At 41.2% G+C, this 18,531-nt stretch overlaps 2 protein-coding genes across 4 annotated transcripts; one reads left to right on the top strand and one right to left on the bottom strand.

Moving 5' to 3' along the window:
• Positions 1-6,302: 6,302 nt before the first annotated feature.
• LOC116933267 lies at positions 6,303-10,352 on the top strand. 3 transcript variants are annotated; one of them, XM_045178915.1, is made up of 11 exons: positions 6,303-6,451; positions 7,160-7,261; positions 8,054-8,155; positions 8,272-8,445; positions 8,516-8,674; positions 8,742-8,954; positions 9,032-9,093; positions 9,179-9,345; positions 9,439-9,586; positions 9,670-10,033; positions 10,117-10,352. In XM_045178915.1, the coding sequence occupies exons 2-11, from the start codon at positions 7,177-7,179 to the stop codon at positions 10,215-10,217; spliced, it is 1,575 nt and encodes a 524-aa protein (XP_045034850.1). In that variant the 5' UTR covers positions 6,303-6,451; positions 7,160-7,176; the 3' UTR covers positions 10,218-10,352. The 3 variants fall into 3 exon arrangements, with proteins under 3 accessions (XP_045034850.1, XP_045034848.1, XP_045034849.1); XM_045178913.1 differs by lacking the exon at positions 6,303-6,451 and adding an exon at positions 6,614-6,995; XM_045178914.1 differs by lacking the exon at positions 6,303-6,451 and adding an exon at positions 6,641-6,995 and having other exon boundaries at positions 8,272-8,427.
• Positions 10,353-12,450: 2,098 nt separating this feature from the next.
• Positions 12,451-18,411, bottom strand: LOC116930185 (apoptosis-stimulating of p53 protein 2). The gene is given in 11 exon segments (XM_032937571.2): positions 12,451-13,349; positions 13,484-13,683; positions 13,759-13,765; positions 13,767-13,926; positions 14,021-14,154; positions 14,236-14,769; positions 14,848-15,450; positions 15,583-15,776; positions 15,910-16,072; positions 16,501-16,719; positions 18,232-18,411. Coding segments are annotated over 10 exon segments (2,145 nt in total). The 5' UTR covers positions 16,612-16,719; positions 18,232-18,411; the 3' UTR covers positions 12,451-13,310.
• Positions 18,412-18,531: the final 120 nt, after the last annotated feature.

An 18,531-nucleotide genomic window follows, 5' to 3' on the forward strand; every position in this document is an offset into this window, starting at 1 on the left:
AATTGAATGCCAAGTGCGTGAAAAGAAAACGGCCACGTACGGTGCAAGTAAATCGAGACAACGTAACGTTTTTCCTTGTAATATCTGCTTATTTATTCAACATGTAAAGAGGGCGATGACACCTGGGTTCAACTACTAATGTCCTAAACTGTTCTGCATATATGCAAAACAGGGACAGATCTACGACAGAGAGCGCCGGATAAGTCTATAAGACGAGGGGAAAGTTTAAAAAAAATAAAATAAAAAAATTTATAAATAAATGTCATCCTTACTTATCGTTCCTCCAACTGCCGCATACGATTATGCATCTCCACCGTTAAAAAAAAAAAATCATTTGAGCCCTTTTTAAAAAAGTAAGAGACAATAGAGCATCTTGATATCAAACGTCCATGCCATCTATTCTAGTCACTGAGTGGCATCGTCAACAAGAAAAAAATTAAAAGCCTTTTAAAGTACGAAAAGAGATTAATGCAGAGCGAATGAGCAGCTGCAACAATTAAAAAGGGATCAAAAGAAGACATTTAGGCCAATTCTCCCCCTTCACTTCGAGTGGATTCCGCCGGCGCAAATTGGAGTGTAACGTTCAGATGAAAGAAAAGAAAAGAAAATTCAATTTCAGTTTCTTAGACACTTCAAGTTGGGCTTAAAGACTCTCCGCATTCTGCGAGGAAGGACCCGTGAAAAGGTCAAAACTTTCGCTCGATTTATTATCATCGCACATCTCGTGCAGCGACAATGAGAACATAAGACGAAAAAAGGGCATGTCTACATGCCACCGCTGCTCCGCCTCCTCTTTCCCAAACTATTCAATTCTATTTCTATTCGATTCCATTTTTTCTACGACGAAAACGCGTTCCAGAAAAAAAGAAAGGTTTGTGGGCCCGGCTATGAGGACAAAAAAAAATGTGGTCAGCATGACGACAGGAGGCCCCCCCTTTTTCGTTCATTCATTCCAATTTTTGTTAGTTGTAAGGTAAAAACGTTGACAAAAGAGAGACGGATGGGCTGCGTATCGCACATCTCCAACATTTTTTTTTCAAAGCATGGGACACCTCTGCTATAGTTAGAAGCATTAAATTTAAAAATAAAAAAATGGACAATAGTCAAACTGGTTTGAAACGAGAATGTGCGAAAGAATTTCGGCTAAAATGGGCTGTCAGCAAAACGGTGGCATACAAATTTTTCCTTTTTTTCCCCCCCAAGTTATTACAATCGATACGAGGAGAAATGGAGAACGAGGTGTGAATTGTGAAGAGGGGGAGGGAAAAGAAATGTGTTCCATTTTCACGCCTTCCGCATTGAAAAGGTAACAAGAGAACCGTACACGGAAAAAAATGATTCAAACATGAGGAATTCCAAACGCATAAGAATAGACGACCCAAATGGTTACGTACTTAATGGCAGTAAATGATGGAATGGGAACAAAAAAATAAAAAAAGGCTGGAACACATTCCCGCCTACCTACTTGACACCAAAAACGGTTCAAAAAAAAAATCGAAGGGCTCTTTAAAAAATGCGTAAGATCCTACGGTAATCGACTATTGAAAACGAACAAAGAAATCAACTACCGTTTTATTCTTTTTCGCGCCTCTCTTGCTGTTGAAAAGTGAATGGCGCATCATCGTGCGATGGCCACACCATCATCCGACACGCACACACAGACAATCAGCGTGATTCGATTTAGGCGGAGCTCGCCATTGCAGATCTGGGGCCGATAAAAGCCAAAGTGCGTGTTCCAGCAGCGCTAGTCTTCCCCTGCACGCAGCTCGTCGATTCAATCTCGTTGGCGAATATAAATAAGAAGAACGATCTTCATTCGAGTGACGTCAATGAGGCCTCTACCCATTTCTGCAATCAGTTTCGTAAAACCGGGAGCGCCCCACCCAAATAATAACAAAAAAAAAAGGGAACCATTTTCAATTTGGGTAGGGAAAAACGGAGCGTCTATTTTGACTGGCGAACATTATAAATCAAGTATGCAGAGCGCATACCATCGACGACTTGATCCCCGAAGATCCCCCAACTACCCTCCTCCTATCTTATTTATATTGGATAGAACGACGAGGGATGGGTAAAAGTAAAAGTAAAAAGAAAACAAAAAAAACAACAAAAGTAATCCCCGTTTCTTTTTTATTGCTTTCCATCCTCTTACCCCCCAAAAAAAAAGCCGTGTCATGGTTACAAATAAATCGTGATTCGCACATCTTTCTTGACTCACGAAGCGTGGGACAGGAAAGGATATTACAATTATTGACGAAACTATAAATAATGATTTTTTTTCCCTCCCTCCCTCTCTCTCTCTCCAGAAAGAAAAAGTAAAAAAAAAAAAGAAAAGGCTTCTTTTTCTTTTACTTAAAAAAAAATAAAAAAATAAACTAATCTATTGGACATACTTTTTCTGCTTCGTCCCCCCGTATGTGTCGTAATCGACTGTATGTACGCAAAAGTCATCCCTTTTGCATGTTACTCGTTTCTTATGAAATAATCGGCTTTGGAGAGACGTCATTTCTACAATAAAGAGGCTCTTTCTGTACGGGGTAGGAAAGAAAGAAAAAAAACGCTAAACTCGTTAACAAAATAAAAATGGAAATAGGGGAGAGAGAGACGAACAAGGAGAGATGGAAGCAAGAGGACGGCCAACGGTGCCAGTGCAGCTAATGGTTTTAAACAGGCCGTCTCTTGTCGGAACCGTACAAAGATGGCGAACACAATAGGATGTTTAATACTACAAAGAAAAAGTGGCAAAAGAGGAAGTCGTAACAAGTGACGAAAAATGGGAAAAGAAAAATGTTTGACAAAAGAAAAAAACGACGCAAAAAAAAGGTGGGGAATGGAATTGATCGAAATCTCCCCTCTACTTTCCCAAACGGATTAGTCAACTTTTTAAAAAATATATACAAGCAACGGATACAGCAGACAAAATCCCACGAACAATCGTAAAAAAAAAAAATTAGATCCTCTCCTTCCTGATATTAAACATCCGGCTTTTCTCATTGATAAGCCGAATTGCATTCATATATTTCATTCTCAAACTTCCCTATTCAAAGTTTCCACAGCCACAAGGTTTCCCTTCGTAACAAGCCAATCAACGACAAAGTGCCCAACAACCTCATCGAAATGAGCTGGTCTGCTGGACCGGCTATTTTCCTCCAAGCAAAACATAACAAAGCACACAAACACAAACAAAAACAAAAAAAAAGAAAATTCCTTGTTGATTCGGTCGCCTAACTTTCAGCTCTACTGAACTCGCAGAGGTCCCTCTGATTAAGAAGCATCGGCGTTGGGGTACGCATCTGCTGCGGGGCCGTGAGTTGGAAGTGGAGTACGTTACTCATGTCAACCCGTTGCGAAGCTGACACAGATGCATCCCAACGGGCACTGCAACGCCGAGTCATCAGTCTTGTATGCGATACGTAGAAAACAGACGGAAAGAATCCCAGAGACGACAAACCCTAGCATCTCGGAACCCTATCTTTCTCTCTTTTTTCCCGTCTAGCGTGTCCACACCATCTATTTCTAGTAGGATGTAATATTCACGACGTGAAAACATGGTTGCCGATCCCTATGTATACACCGTTACACTTAAGGATTCTCTTAAGCAACATACAGCCAGCCCAACTCCTTTTTATAATTAAGGCGTATCAATATAGATTGCATGCATGTAAATCCACGGCATGAAAGGTCGAGTAGAAGGAGACGGAGAAATGGGATGATGGAAGTAAGAGAGCCATAGGAAATTTCATGAATAAAGAACGTCGCACTCTTCCATCTTTTGTTTTTGTTTTAACTACCGGTACTTTTTTTTTAATGTTCTTACGGTAAGCCGATGATGCCTTACCGACGCAGCAGCAAAAATAAGGCACAGATTAATTAGTAAACAAATTTCTTTGAAATTATGGTTGATGTTTTTAGGCATATTCGGGGATCAAGGGGAAACAAGTAAGCGATTTAATGTGACCTTAAATCCACGTCAATGTCAGGCATCAAACAACAATAGTTGTGTCAGGATACCAAATGTTTTGCCCAGGTTTGATTGGTTCGAAAAAAAGAAAACAAAACAAAATGGATGGAGGAAACCTTAGGAGGTGGATGTTATGCAGAAATGCCTCGTTCAACCGGATTGGATTAACGCGGAGCTTTCAAATCCTACGACAACGGCGACAACAAAAAAAATAAGGTCACGAGAATCACAAGTAAAATATAGCGGGAATGACGTCAAGAGGATCTTGTGCAGCTTAGTATGGCGACATGACGCCATTATACAACTTAATGTGTGAAATCAAGAGAGATGAGATTAAACTCATAAACAGCGGCTAAAACAGCGCGTTGGAACAACGACAATTCCTGTCTAAAATAAATCAAAACATCAAAAAATGGTTGGTTATTATTATTATTTTTTAAACCTCCAATTCAAGTTCCCATAACATGGTGCCATCTAGCGGCCAGTCAGGTAACCTCTACGATAGAGCCCAGTGAAAACGTAAATGAAAGAATAAAAGGTTACTTTAAAAGAACAGCTCAGAGGCTGTATGGTAATCCATTTTACTGACATTGAAGTTTGAAAAAAAAAACAACATATGTAAGTCAGAAAATATTTCAAGTAGATCGCCATCTAGAGTGCTTCCAAAAGCACTACCCATATTAATGTAGATTGATTGAGAAATGTTACCGCCCATCTTGAACTTCCAGTCACTTACATCAAAATTCAAATTATTTCTAAAGCCGTCCTTGACTTTGTACCAACGTGATATTTGCAGACAGGAAGATTTAAAAAAAAAAACAAAAGATTATTCTCTTTCTTTTTACACCGTCTCGCTCAGGAAAAAAAAAAAACAGTGACCTCTACCGCAAACGACATCAGATGCCGCTGACAGAGGAGCCAAAAATACCGAACCCTCCTATTTGTTAATTCCGCATTATTTTAATAAATTATTCATTTTTCTTTTGCAAAGAAATCCGGTACGGAATTTAAAAAAAAAAAAAAAAAAACGTTCCGAGGAGTCACGTCGCATTTGAAAATGCTATCTAACACCCGACCCAAGTCATAGCCTGAAATAAACGTTTTTCTTCTCCCAAAAAAAAAAAAAAAAAAAAAATTCTTGGCAAGACACGAAGCCAAATTTGCATGACAACTACTCCCTTCGACTGCAAAAATTACGGATGAAACCAAGGTTGCATTCTTCCCAAACGCCTACACGCCTATAGGTATTCATATGCAGCTGCAACCCTCCCGACGTTCAAATCCTCTTTTCTTCCGCTTTCTCGCAGTTTGGCGTGTTTGTTTTGTTTTGTTTTTAATTTGCGACAAAAAGTCATCCTCTCGACTTGAAAACGTATTCGACGAAACCGCAAAGAAAATAAAAAAATTAAAGCTTTATTTTTGAAAAGAACCCATGTCGAAACGTTTTAACCGGTACAACTTTAGATGTAACGAGAAGTTTGAAATTGCTGTGCTTTTTATCTTGGAACTCTTAGTCGGAGATTGCATTAGAAAAGGTTGGAACACGATTTCCTAAGAAAACGCGCAATTCATTATCGTATTTAACTCTTTCCCCCCCCCCTTTTCAATTGACTGAATTTTTCTGGCATTAGCCAACGCGCAGTAAATTACAACGAACAAAAAACCCGCATTGAATGACGCAGTTGGCGTATTTTTCGTGAAACGAGAAATGAAAAAAAAAAAAAAGAGTTGAAGAAAATGAGAAACCGAATCCACTCTTCACGACACACACAACACAGCCCAACGGCAAAGGTACAAAAAAATAAATAAAATGTAAAAAAAAACTTGGCTGCTGACAGGTAATACATTATTAGTATAGGATGTCGCCCCTGAACGCGCATCTTTGAAACGATGACGCCATCGAGTGTATGAATTATCCGGCTTGAAGCGGATTCCCAGAAATAAACATGCGGTAAGAGAAGAGGAAAAAGAAAAAGTGCGGAATAAATCGATTCGACATCACTGATAATTATCGTAGCTCTGCGCGAAAATTGAATTAGGCAGACTTGAAAACATCTGGCCCTGATCATCAAACAAAGTCCGATACACGTGTCTCCATTTCTTCTCTATGGCGTGACATTGGCGCTGTCGTAAATCAAAATGGAATTCACACAGTTATCAACATGCCCATCTGTCGCACACACAAAAAGAGAAAGGAAACCGACCGAATGGATGGCGAAGCAATTGGATTTGAATCAAAAGATTATATATATATTTTTTTAAACCTCTAGTGGCGAAAAATCAGGTGGATCAGATGTTACGATAAAGTCGAACGCAACTAGAGGACTCTCTTATCCACCTGAATTGTCCCGATGGAAAAGGCAGGGAAAGGCGGGAAGAGTGTAAGGATGAGATGATATGGCGTGCCTTTAGCCATTTTTAATCGAAAGTTCAAGGTTTCAGGTGTGCCTGCGCAGCAGATTACTCTCAACAAGCGAACACGAAACGCAGGTAAGTCTGTGTAGTTAATTTCCCACGTCCTTTCCCTTGCAAACCAAACCAAACCAATCGGACAGACTTAGAAAAGTAGCTATTTCTGTAGTTCGACTGATGACGAGTGATTGAACGAATTGCGATGACAGTCAGTAAATTTTCAAGCATAGTCACGCTACTGGCTGCTTCCAAAGTCAGGCCATTACAGATAGCACTTGGCACGACATGCATCAGCTCTCTTTCTGTCTCGGAATTCATTAAAACTATTCAAAAAATCCCGAAATAGTCTGCATGGCCTTTGTGGTAGACAAAAGAAAACAGAGCCTTCCTTTTTTGTTCTATTTGAATAAGAACTGAAAAATCTAGAATAGATCGACTTGTTTTCATCTGTTCTCACAATTGACATTCGGACTGTGGCGTGTGTTTAAAGCATATCCACATTGTGTAGGCAGTGAAAAGAGTTCGTTTATCAAATCGAATCCTGTGAATATTGCAAACGTCATGATTGGGAAAATTTACATAAAGGCAACAACACGTTCGAACAGCAGGGATCACCAAGAAGGTGGGAACGAGCGAAACGATCAGTTTCACAAAAAGCAAACGAATCCTCAAACTTCTTACCACGCCCTTGCGTCACAACCATTTTTTTTTTTTTAATTCAACTTTTCCATTTCAAAGTTTTCTTTAAATTGTGAATTAAATAAAAATAATTAATTTTGTTTACAGCGTCGGCGTCGAATAGGATGAAACTCCGTTGGATCAATCTAACCTTTCAGCCTCGTCTTTACGTTCTCTCTCTCACGATCGCATTGGCTGTCTGCTCAATTGGTAAAAAAAAAAGAAAAGAAACTGCACTTCTTTTATCGTTTAGTATGCATAGATTTAATTCCTCTCTTCTCTTTACGACATAGTAAAAAAAAAAAAAAAACAGGAAAATGAAACAAAAGAAAACTAAGAGGTTACAGCTTTTACGAGTTCGTAAAAAACGGGACCTCTTCACAGTTATTCCTTTCGTTTTACAGAGCATTCTTTGTGTGTTCCCATTGACTCGATTCCTCGGGTTCGTTAAAGAAATGATTTCGATAACACGGCGTGTCGGTTAAATTGGCCTGAATAGTTTGCACTGCATCTAATCACTTTAACAAGTCATTAAACGAAAAGGCAACCTCTCGTCAAATCGCACTATGCAGGGAAGATGAGATTGCATTCCGATAATTTTGCCGACAGCATTTCTCCGAGCGCCATTAAAAGTTTAAAAATATCCCGATTAAATTGCACACTAGTCGAATAACTTTCCTTGATTATTCAACTCATTTTACGAAAGCTTTTTCTCTTTTTTTTCATTGCCAATGTTACGGATCTTTTCACTACAATTATAAATTCTTATCTCCGAAATAGACGGCTCGTCCTCGGCAATAACAAGTCCTTGAAAACTCAAATGTCAACCATAAAAATTCGAAATGTTACGATCGACTATTCTTCTCGGTGGTCGAGTTAATTTTATTCAGAGCGCTCTACAAGAATATCAGCAAAAATATCCGCAATGGCAATCGTGCTTATTTCTATTTTATGGCATTGTAAAAAAATATTAAAAAAAAATGTTGAAATAATAAATCACAGATGGACGCAATGATAGCGATTTCATCGGCAATTTCAACCACACCCCTTTAGCGATTTACCGCGACTTCGCTACAGAACGTTGGAATGCAAACGAAACGGATGGTAAGATTGCAATCGCTTTAAGGCTTTTCTTTTCAACGTTCTAAACAAATTCCATTTACAGAAATACTCGATAAAATACAGATTTTTTTGGTTTTTTTTTTGTTTTTGCCTTTTAGGAACTGACAGACAAAGTGCAACGGGAGAGATGATGTACTACAAAAACAACACGCTCAATCGTGACACGAACGAATCATCTAGTACTGCTAGCGTTACACCTGCGATTGCGAACGTCAACACAGACACAACGAGGAGCATAACTCTAGGATATCAAGGTGAATCAATCAGTGAAAGTCAGTCCATTTGTGGTGGGGGGGGGGGGAATAAAAGAAATTTAAGGAGAGATTTTTGTGGGTCTTGCAGAGTTAGAAAACAGGAACTCTACGATCGGATTTAATGGTTCCACGACACGGACGCCAGTTTCTACATCGATTCCTCAATCAGTCTACAATCAAACGAGCTCGTTCACGAAAACTGCCTCGACAACCAGAGTTGCTGGCAGTCGGAGTAGTTTGCATAAAGGTAAAATTAAAAGCAACGATTATGAGAATCGCATGAATATTTTTGCTGAAACAAATTTCGTGATCAGGAAATTCTTCGACGAAGCCTTGGCTTCCACAAAGGTCCTCTACTGTTGCGGGGACGTTACTTTTTTCAAATTCAACCAGAAATCGCCATGAGGCGACCGCGTCATTGCCGCTTTCGTTACACACCATCGAAATTTCCACACAGAAATACGGAAACAAATTGAACAGAACCAAACCGGACTATCGGAATACGACGAAATATCCAGAAATTTCCAGTAACGTGAAGACAAAAAAAGACAAAAAAAAACATGCAAATAAACACTTTGTCCTTAAAAATATTTTTTCCCAACAGGCACGGCAGTGTTTGACAGCAGCAATTATTCATCTTTGCTGTTGAACAAAACACCTCAAAAAGTGAACAAGAAAAAAATGAAAATAAAACGTAAAAATGTATGGAACTAATATGCGCCCTTTCGGACTTGTTTCCATATTATAATAGCTTTGGGGATTTCCATTCCATAACGCTACGAGCGAGACCTTCAACTCAAGTCAAACTACTACTTCACCTGCTGCTGCTACTACTACTACTACTCTGTCGTCGCTATGGCTAAACACTGGCCGTCCTTCTGCTCAAGAGTTCCATACCAGCACGCCTTTACAACACCAGTATTCTTAAACCGATTTTGTTTTTTGTTTTTTTTTTAGTTTTCATGAACGCACACATAAGAGGCATCCCGTGCATTCTCTTGTTGTGCGCAGATTCTCCTCAAAGTTTGAACGCCAAGAACCTTGGAAAAGGCCCGACACTCCGCCAGCCCATGGGCAAAATCATTTCAATTCGATCGTCAACGTCAAAGTGGATTCCAGCGCAGAGACCTTGGAGAAAATGATTCGTCTCGAAGCAACGGTTTGTTAAACGCTTTAGACATTATTTCAAATTGAACCTCAGTCAAAGTAATAAGCACCTGCCACGTTCGTTGATCTATAAAGATCTCAAAGAAAATGAACGAAATGCAGAAAATGGCTGAAATGTTGGCGGGAGATTTGAAATTGAGATTGAACCGCCTCGAAGAAGTTATCCAGTTGCGCAGTACTGAAACTCGGCGGGCCATTGCCGACGTCCGGGAAGTGAAACAACATCTCGAATCTCTAATCGACATCAAAAGTCAAACACTTGAGACGAAATTGAAAGAATTCAAATGCGCCCATCAACATGCGGATAACGCCCAAACGACTAACGAGCCGATCAAGTCCGCGATAGTGGAATTGAGAAATTTGCCTACAACCCAAGAACCACCCAAGTTAGAAGGAAGACATTTGGATAGCAATAAGGACGGTCTAGCCGATTGGCGAGGTGAGTAACCCTTTCTTCCTTCTTCCTTTCTTTCTTTCTTTTTTTTCTTCTCCGTGTTGTTAAACTGAAAAATTTGTATTCAGCAAAGCGCGCAAAGTTGATGGAGAGATGGGAAAGCAATTTTCAAAGAGGCTTTTCTCGCCAAAGGAAGTCGACTAAAAGATCTACTCGCAACCTGTCGTAAAAAGAAGTGCGTACCTTTTTCTTCATCGTTTCATTTATCGCCGCGTTCCTCTTTCTTTTTTTTTACGTGCGTGCGTGCAATGGCTTTCACAATTTAGGTCCATTTAAAACGTAATATACATATCATTTAAATGTTCCTTCCACCCTTAACTTTATATCGGCCACGCAATCTTACGACTTTATTCACACACCCAAAAAATCCAAAACGGGCAGGAAAAAAAAAGAAAAGAAAAACGTTTTGCTCCACTAGGCGGGTGGTGCGTGAGTAATCTCCCGTTTAAGATACACAACAGCCAACAGAGCAAAAACAGAAACGTTCAACTACATTGTAAATTGTGACACCTGTATTTGTGTTTCGGGTAACGGTCGTCTTCACTCTACATGACAAAGTTTCTTTTTAACTTGAGCAACAGCCCACGCAAGCGTATTTGCAAACGGCGGAAATTACCGACATTTTGTTTGCAACTGTTATTATTACGACGTGGTCTAGAATTTAAGAAACAAGAACAAAAAAAAACGGGTAGAAATCGCTGGTTGGGTTACGCCAAAGGCAAAATGGCGCGACTAAAAGCCATCAACAAATCGTCCGTCTCGCCCAACAACAACCACTAGCCCCTTCAGCGGTAAGAGGGAAGGGGGGGGGGGGCTGGGCAAATCAAAGGATTTTTTCAAAACCGCTAACATAAAAATAAAGACTGATTGAACAACAAGCCTACGCCAAACGGGAAAGTGAGGCACGAATCAAGTACGTTGCTGATTGGACAATTACGGTATGTTTAACGCCTCCAAACACAAATTCAAATTATATATATAAAAAATAATAATAATAAAAAAATTAACGGAATTTCTTTAAATCAACAGTTTGTTACGTGTAAAAAGAAAAAGAAAACAATGAATCGATTCAGTTACGCGGAAAGCCAACGGTACGTTCAATAAAATTCGTGTCTACAACATTCCTCGATTGCGATCAAATAGAGGGGGGTGGAATTGGAGAACATTAAATCACATTCAACCAGTATTTATTGGATTTGTGCTGCACACAGGAATGTGGCAATGACTGCCGCTACCGCCGACCGAATGGGTTTTTAAGGTCACGTTTTAAAAAGTCATATGCTTCAAAGTAAAAAAAATATATATATAATAAATAAATACACGGAATTTTCAACGGAACGCGCAACTTTCTCTGACCGAAATAGTTGACTTGCACACTATCACTAACTACAAAAAATGTGAGTAATAAAAAATAAAACGCCACATTTTCTATAGTTAACTCTTGTTTGCTTTTGACTGGCCCACTTTTCTATCTGTTTTTGTTTGTTTTTTGTTTGTTTTTCGCAAAATAAGGTAATGTTACGAAAGAGACAACGGCACATTCGCTATCAAACCGCCAGAATACGAAATAAATTTATCTAGATGTCTACGACGGTGACCTAGACTTGGAAACGGCTCGTGTCGCTGCGATACTTGGCACTCGTTAGAAGCGAAAATCCCGTCCAACTTGCTTTGCGCACGCGGTCATTTCTTGTACAAACCACAAAAACAACAGAAAAATAATAATAAAAAATTAAAAAAAACGTCGTGCTTTTGTTTTTTGCCGTTAAGAATCCTGATTGCGCAAACAGGTTCTGAAGAAAGAGTGGGAAAAAAAAAGGAAAACGGCAGCTACGCAGACGAAAGTCGATATCAAATTATTCGGGGAAAACTAAAACATTCTTTTATAGTCGATTGTGGGCGAGTACTAGTCAAATAGTTGGGTCATGAATTCATTCCTTGGAAAAGAGAAAAATACGAGACGAAAGATAATGAGAGACCCTTTTGAATAAAAAAACAAACAAAATTGTGAAGAACGATGACGGAGACTCGAATAAAAATCATCTTTAAACAAGATAAAGCGCGTGCGTGGACGAAATGAAGCCGTCTTTTCTTGTTTGAAGAGACAGTTATGCATAAAAACAAACAAATCCCTTGAAAAGGAAATGGGACCTACTGGCTGATAAGGACAATCAGATCACGATTTGTTTGAATTAATGAATAACTAAAAACAAAGCAGGTTTCTCATACGAACCATAACGAGAAAGAAACCTCAAAAAAGAAACTAGCACACCGAACACGCTACACTATTTATGTGCGTAACCTGGTAACCTTTTGGAATCTTTCACCAACAAATCAAAACCAAACCCAAAAACAAACCGATAACCGACCAGAAACACTCACAAACACACAAAAAAAAAAAGTGTTTTGCAAACCTGCTGCAAGGGCAGGTGAATGTATTGCAGGTGAGGCGAAACGTAAATTTTCTTCTTTTCTTTGACGACACACAACGAGAAAGTTCTTTTATCATCACCAGCCCAATCAAATCACTAGAACATTGTTGTTTTTATATCTTTCGCTCATTGTTTTGTTTATATGCATAAAGAGGGGAGGAGAGAGAGGGAAAAAAAAGCTAATCAGAGGAAGGGAGTCTGCCATGAACAAAAACTTGAATGGCGACGACGTAAAGGGAAAAAAAGGGACATAACAGCAACAATGAAAAATGCGTATGGAGGGTGGAAAAAAAAAGGGTGGCAAAAAAGCGATACCTAAAGCGATATGTGACACAGCATGCGGTCAGATTTAAGGTGAGATAAAACCGTTTTTTGTTTCCTCTTTCTTACACTCGAGGCTATTGAGTTTCCAACATCCAAAAAAACTGTTTTCTCAACGTACCGAAAAAACAAGTCCAATTCACAGAGAATCCTTCCCGCACGATAAGGAAGTCGAAAACCCCATCTTTTTTTTATCTTTTTTTTACACGCGTATTGAGTTTCGCTGCGAACGCCCAGGGGCCTCAAAAAAAAAACATAACACAACATACACAAAAGGGGAGATTGTCAAAAAACAGTGAGATTGTCAAGTCAGCCGGAGCAAATAAAAATCGGTTTTGCATGAATAGGAAGTCTATCCGACCCAACATTCCAAAAAAAAAAAAAAGGGCGAGAGAAAAAACGGGTAGATAACGATGAAAAATAAAAACCGAGAGATGTTGCGTGTAGTGTGTGATGGCGTGTAAGACCGTGTCAAATGCAGATCATCATGGACGAAAAACATGGTTCGATCACTCTTCCGATTCCTTACGTTTCATCCGAGGATACAGCTACATCATGTCATGCACGAGACAAATAGAAAAGAAAAAAAAAAAGAGAACCAAAATGAAAACACTGGGCGTTTCATGTTGATTCAACTATGAATTCGAAAAAAAAAAAAAAAAGAGCAGCGCGGTTGACTTACCCCGAGTAAATTACGCGGCACGTATCCCTCGTGATCGCTGAGCCGGGACCACCACCATTCGCGCTCGTAGTCGTCGCCCTTCCGCAACACAACAAGTTCATCACCCATCCGGAACGTTAGTTCGTCAGAATTCTGCGCTTCGTAATCGTAAACGGCCGATACTCTGCCGCCATTCAAAATGCCCAGCTTCTCCTGTATGCCTATAACAAATTGCAATCGTTTTCAATGAACAAACAACGTTCACATCGCAATCAACCGACAAATCATCTACTTACTGTAAAGGATATTCCGAGCATCCATCGAAGCCTTCTTCGTCCTCCTCGCACTTTTCGGCGGCGGTTTCTTGGTCGCTGAGCGTGGCCGCGAAAATACAAGCGCCGTGCTCCACCAAGAACTTCACCATGGCCAGATTGTTGCACGAGGCGGCACAATGCAAAGGCGTCCTATATAATATTATTATTATTTTTGTTTTCGCCACAACAAAAAACAAATCAATCATGGCGGTTAACGGAAACCAATAAACATGCTCGTTTTTACCATCCATCACTGTCTTGGGCATTGACGTCACAGCCAAGTTCGACGAGGAACCGCACGATCTCTAAATGACCGGCGCATATGGCGTTGTGAAGCGCCGTAATTCCTTCGTCATTGGCAGCGCTGGGATTAGACACCTATACACATCCAATTAAAAAATAAATAAATAGACAAACCTCCTGCGATTCAAGGACTCGTGGCTTTGGAAAAATACGCACCTCAAGCGCAGTCTTTTTAACGAGTTCTAGTTCGCCTTCCAACGAGGCGTCCAATAGCAAAGCCAACGGATCGAAGCTGACTCGCCGCGACTTTCGCAAAGCGTCGGCTGTGCCGCTCTTTAAATTACCCTTGCGCAATCGTCTGGCCACGCCTTCTAGTGGCGGCGAGGGATCGCGTGCCTCTGTCATTAGCGACGCCGCTCCCTTATCAACCGCCGAGTCTTCATCGTAGTTGGGTGCAGAAAGTGGATGCGCCGATGCCATCGGAGATTCGCCCGATTGGTCCGAATACGTGGCACCTACCCTGTCCTCCGCTTGTTCTATTTGCGGATGCGACGATTCATCATCCCGCTCATCCTCGGCATCCATCGCCTCATCCTTGGTTAGCTCGGCCAGGAACTCTGGCGGCTGCGACGGTGGCGGAGGCGGCAGGGGAGGCGGCGGAGGCGGAATCACGTGTTTCTTTAGCGTTAAAGGTTTAGGTTTGAGTGGGAGTTCCGCTTTGGCCAGCAAATAGTCCGTACCCTTCTCATCCTGAAATTTACGTTCAAAGTTTGAAATGAAGTAAATTCCCTTCCAACCGGCCGAAAAATATGTGTCGGTAAAACTTACAGAAGGGGGTTGAGACGGGTCGACCGAAGAATCTTTGTCGGGATTTTGTCTTGGCGGTAAAAGGGGCTTATAATTCACGGCGGGCTTTGGCGGGAGCGCGGGTTTCTCGGCCACCTGTGGCGGGACCGAGGCCACTTTAAGACTTTTCATCATCGTCGGCGACCCTCTCTTGTTGTTGTTGTTGTTATTATTGTTGTTGTGGAAGTTCATGGGCAAGAAACGAGTGTTGTAGGGCAACGTCTGGTACTTGGGGTCGTTCTTGCTGAAATCCGTCACATCGTCGTCGCGCTGATCGCTAACGTTCGATTGTTGCGGCTGTTGTTGGCGATTAAACGGTTCAATAGCTGCCACTTGAGACACTGAATTCTTGGTGGGCCTTTGCTGCTGCTGCTGCTGCTGCTGGGACAAAACTTTGTTATTCTTCTGCGACGCATCGCTGAGTTGGTTGGCCAGCTGCTGATTAAGCATCTTCTTGCGCTGCAGTCGTTCACGCAGCTCATTAATTCGAATTTCCATGTCGCCAACGTTTTCGCGGTTCTCCAGCAGCCTAGCCTTCTTTTCCTTCAAATCGGCCGCCTTTTGTTCGTTCACTTTATTCCGATACTAAAACACAACAAGACAACCAAGCGATACAAAACAAAACAAAACAAACAAATAAGCCAAAATGTTTAGCTGTTGGCTAGAGGGCAAGTACATAAACATGGGAAGTAGTCAAAACAAATAATAATCACATACCATTAGTTCGGCTCGCAGACGTTCAAGGTGAAGCTGAACAAAGTAAGCCTTGCTTCCCGGATGAGCCTGGGCGTGGTGGGCCTGTGTGCCGAACTGTTCCAACTGCCGTGTTAGCTCCTCCACCTGGGCAGCCGCCATACTCAGCTCCTTCTCTTTCTCGTTGAAGAGCGCTCGAATCGACGTCAAGTCAGCAGCTGTGGTGAAGAGGCAATCCCATCGAAAAGGAAGAAGACGAAAGAAACAAGAACAGAAGGAGAGTTACGACATCATAACGCGCGATCATAACGAAAGATAACATCTTTCGTTTTCTTTTGCTCGGCTCTTTACACAATGATCCGTTGGTGATGCGCTGCTGGTCAACCTGGCCCCGCAGAGCTCGTAGTTTGCGCAATTTGGCCTCCTGGGCTTCAACTCTCTCGCGCAATTTGCGGACTCGCTCCGCCTCACTGCTGGAACTAGCATCACTGGCGGCCTGGACCCCCTCCTGCACCTGTTTAAACATACGCAGATTGAACAGAACAAAAAGCGATTTTTTTTTTCAAGTTTAAATTGCAGAACACAGCATCGTAATAATTGAACAGTTATAAAGCGGGACAGAATCTTCCTACAATTCCTAAAACTTCCCCCCCCCCCCTGCTCCACAATTAAACGACAGGCCGCTTTTCGTGACCGACTCTAATCATCCATGAATATGATTGTTCATTCTTTTCTTGTTCGAGACAATTGGCAAAGGCAATTAAACACGTAAAAATAACTGTTGAATACAATTCCCAGCTGCTACTTTCTCCATTAACGTTTTTTTTTTAGAACAACATTTGCAAACAATGAGCAGATAGAAGGCCAAACCATTTAGTTGGAACACGGAAATAAAAAAAAATATTTCGCGTTTGTTTTTTTCTCTTCACAGCAATAATTTACCTGTCGCAAACGATTCTCTCGGGCTGCAATCAGCCGAGCTTGAGTATCCAGCTGCTGCTGCTGCCTGGTGGCAAGGGCCTGCAATTCACTCGTGGTCGGCTCGCTTCTCATTTTGACTTTCCTTCTCCGTCGTGTTTTCGTTTGCTGTCGACAATTTTTTGTGCTGTCCTTTTTTAATGCTGGACAAACTGGCGAACCGAGCTCCTACTTCCGGGCATCCTGATTATATCGAAGAGACAAATAGACATTCAATACGTGTAGGACGAAAAAGAAACATGGGGCGCATGTGAGCGCACTTGTGACAACATTAAAACCACCACACAACTTTCCCAAAAAAATCGTGTTTTGAAAAGAAAGGAAAGCTTGCGCATTTGCCGTCAAACAAAAAGAAACGATTTGCGGTTATCCTTTATCGAATTCTTTATGTGAAAACGAAAAAAAAAAGGAGGAGGAAGAAGAAGAAAAAACAAGTGTCACGGCGCGGTTATAACCTGGCGTGAGAGAAGCTTTAAAAAAAAAAAAAGAAGCAGAGGCGAGTTGTGTGCTCCGCCTGGAAAGGGATGGTTAACCTACTGCCCTAGGTGAAATGAAGAAAAGAAAAAATCTATAGGAAGACCCGGATTTCTTGAATTCTCTCCAGTGCCTTTTCCTCCTTCTAAAACGGCCGTCCAATTTGCATCGACACGCCACGACCGCGTTCTCCTTCTGATCGATCCTCACCTACCTCTTACCTAACTACTTTCAACCACACACCAACCACCCCCCTCCCCCCTCCTTTTCCATCATAAATAAGATTAAGTCTTGGGCAAAAAAAAAAAAAACACCTTTTCTGTTTGCATTATGAATAAACAAAGTCGACAAAAAAAGAGGGGGGAAGCAGAAAAATTGTAAAAAATGAAGGACGCTAAGGGTCAGTTCATGTCCCGCGGACATCCTACTTCAATTTTAACGGTAAGAAAATAGTGCCTTACGCCGTGATGTTACACATGTTTTCTCCTACGTCTTCTTTCTTTTTGGCGCCCAAAGGTAAAGCTCGCAGTCCAATGGGACTCGTGTGGCAAATGTGGAAAACAAATTGAGAACAAGCTTACAGGATATATCGAGTAACAAAATATTAAAAAAAAAAAACTCGAATATCTCGTAGCAGCAACGTGCCAAGTATTCACGGTAACGCCCAGGAATTTTCGTCGATCACGTAACAGCTCTGCGGGAAAAAAAAAATGGCTAATCATCAAATGGCTGCTGGGACGAGAAATTCGAACTAGCACTTGTTTCCAGATGGAACGTTCTTTTTGAACATGGAATACAATGGAAGCTTCTGTTTTGTCCAATAGTTTTTATTTAGAAATAGGTCTAGCCTAAATTCAAAAGAGTTGAATGGCTGATGCTGCATTCCACCGATTGGATGTTTGAAGAACTGGACGACCAGAATAAAGTAGAGGCGTGAGAAGGAGGGGGCCCGAGGGGGATCGAAATTCCATGAAGTTAATAGGCTTAATGAACAAGGAAATTAGCAAGTTTTTTTTTTCCATCACAATAAAATTCTCTCACAAAAGCAGTTTCCGTGAAAAACACAGATTTATTTTTTTTTTTCGTAACGGCGTGTTCAGCCTAGCAAACCAATACTGTTTCCAAAGAAGACCCACAAGCCAAAACGACGAGTGTACGAAACTACCACCACAGAGATTAAAAATGGCCGGAATTGACAGCGTGTTGAATGCTAATACGTACACGAACAAATTTACGAAGTGACGATTCGTCAAAGACTGCAGCAGAACTGAGATATTTCCGGTTTTTCGCTCGAACAATCACAAACTCAATGTGCACTCACACACACTCGACTCACACACACAACAAACAACTCTCCTCGATCAAGCGATGCACTTGTAACTTTGGCCGAACCAACAGAGACTGCACAGGTACTAGCAATTCAGCCCCACCAAAATGGATGGTAAAATGTGGGAGGGGAGAAATGCCGATGTTCGCCCTTAGGGGGGACGATCTTTGAGCCATCTAGCGTTCGATATTGCC

This window comes from Daphnia magna, linkage group LG9, assembly GCF_020631705.1.
Source record: "Daphnia magna isolate NIES linkage group LG9, ASM2063170v1.1, whole genome shotgun sequence".
NCBI lineage: Eukaryota > Metazoa > Arthropoda > Branchiopoda > Diplostraca > Daphniidae > Daphnia > Daphnia magna.

What these genes read in the sequence shown, in the direction of transcription:
- LOC116933267 (XM_045178913.1), top strand. Translation starts at nt 6,935, where the DNA reads ATGATTGGGAAAATTTACATAAAGGCAACAACACGTTCGAACAGCAGG. An exon ending in TCGGAGTAGTTTGCATAAAG is followed by an intron (nt 8,675 to 8,741) that starts GTAAAATTAAAA and finishes TTTCGTGATCAG; the next exon opens with GAAATTCTTCGACGAAGCCT. An exon ending in GAAATATCCAGAAATTTCCA is followed by an intron (nt 8,955 to 9,031) that starts GTAACGTGAAGA and finishes TTTTCCCAACAG; the next exon opens with GCACGGCAGTGTTTGACAGC.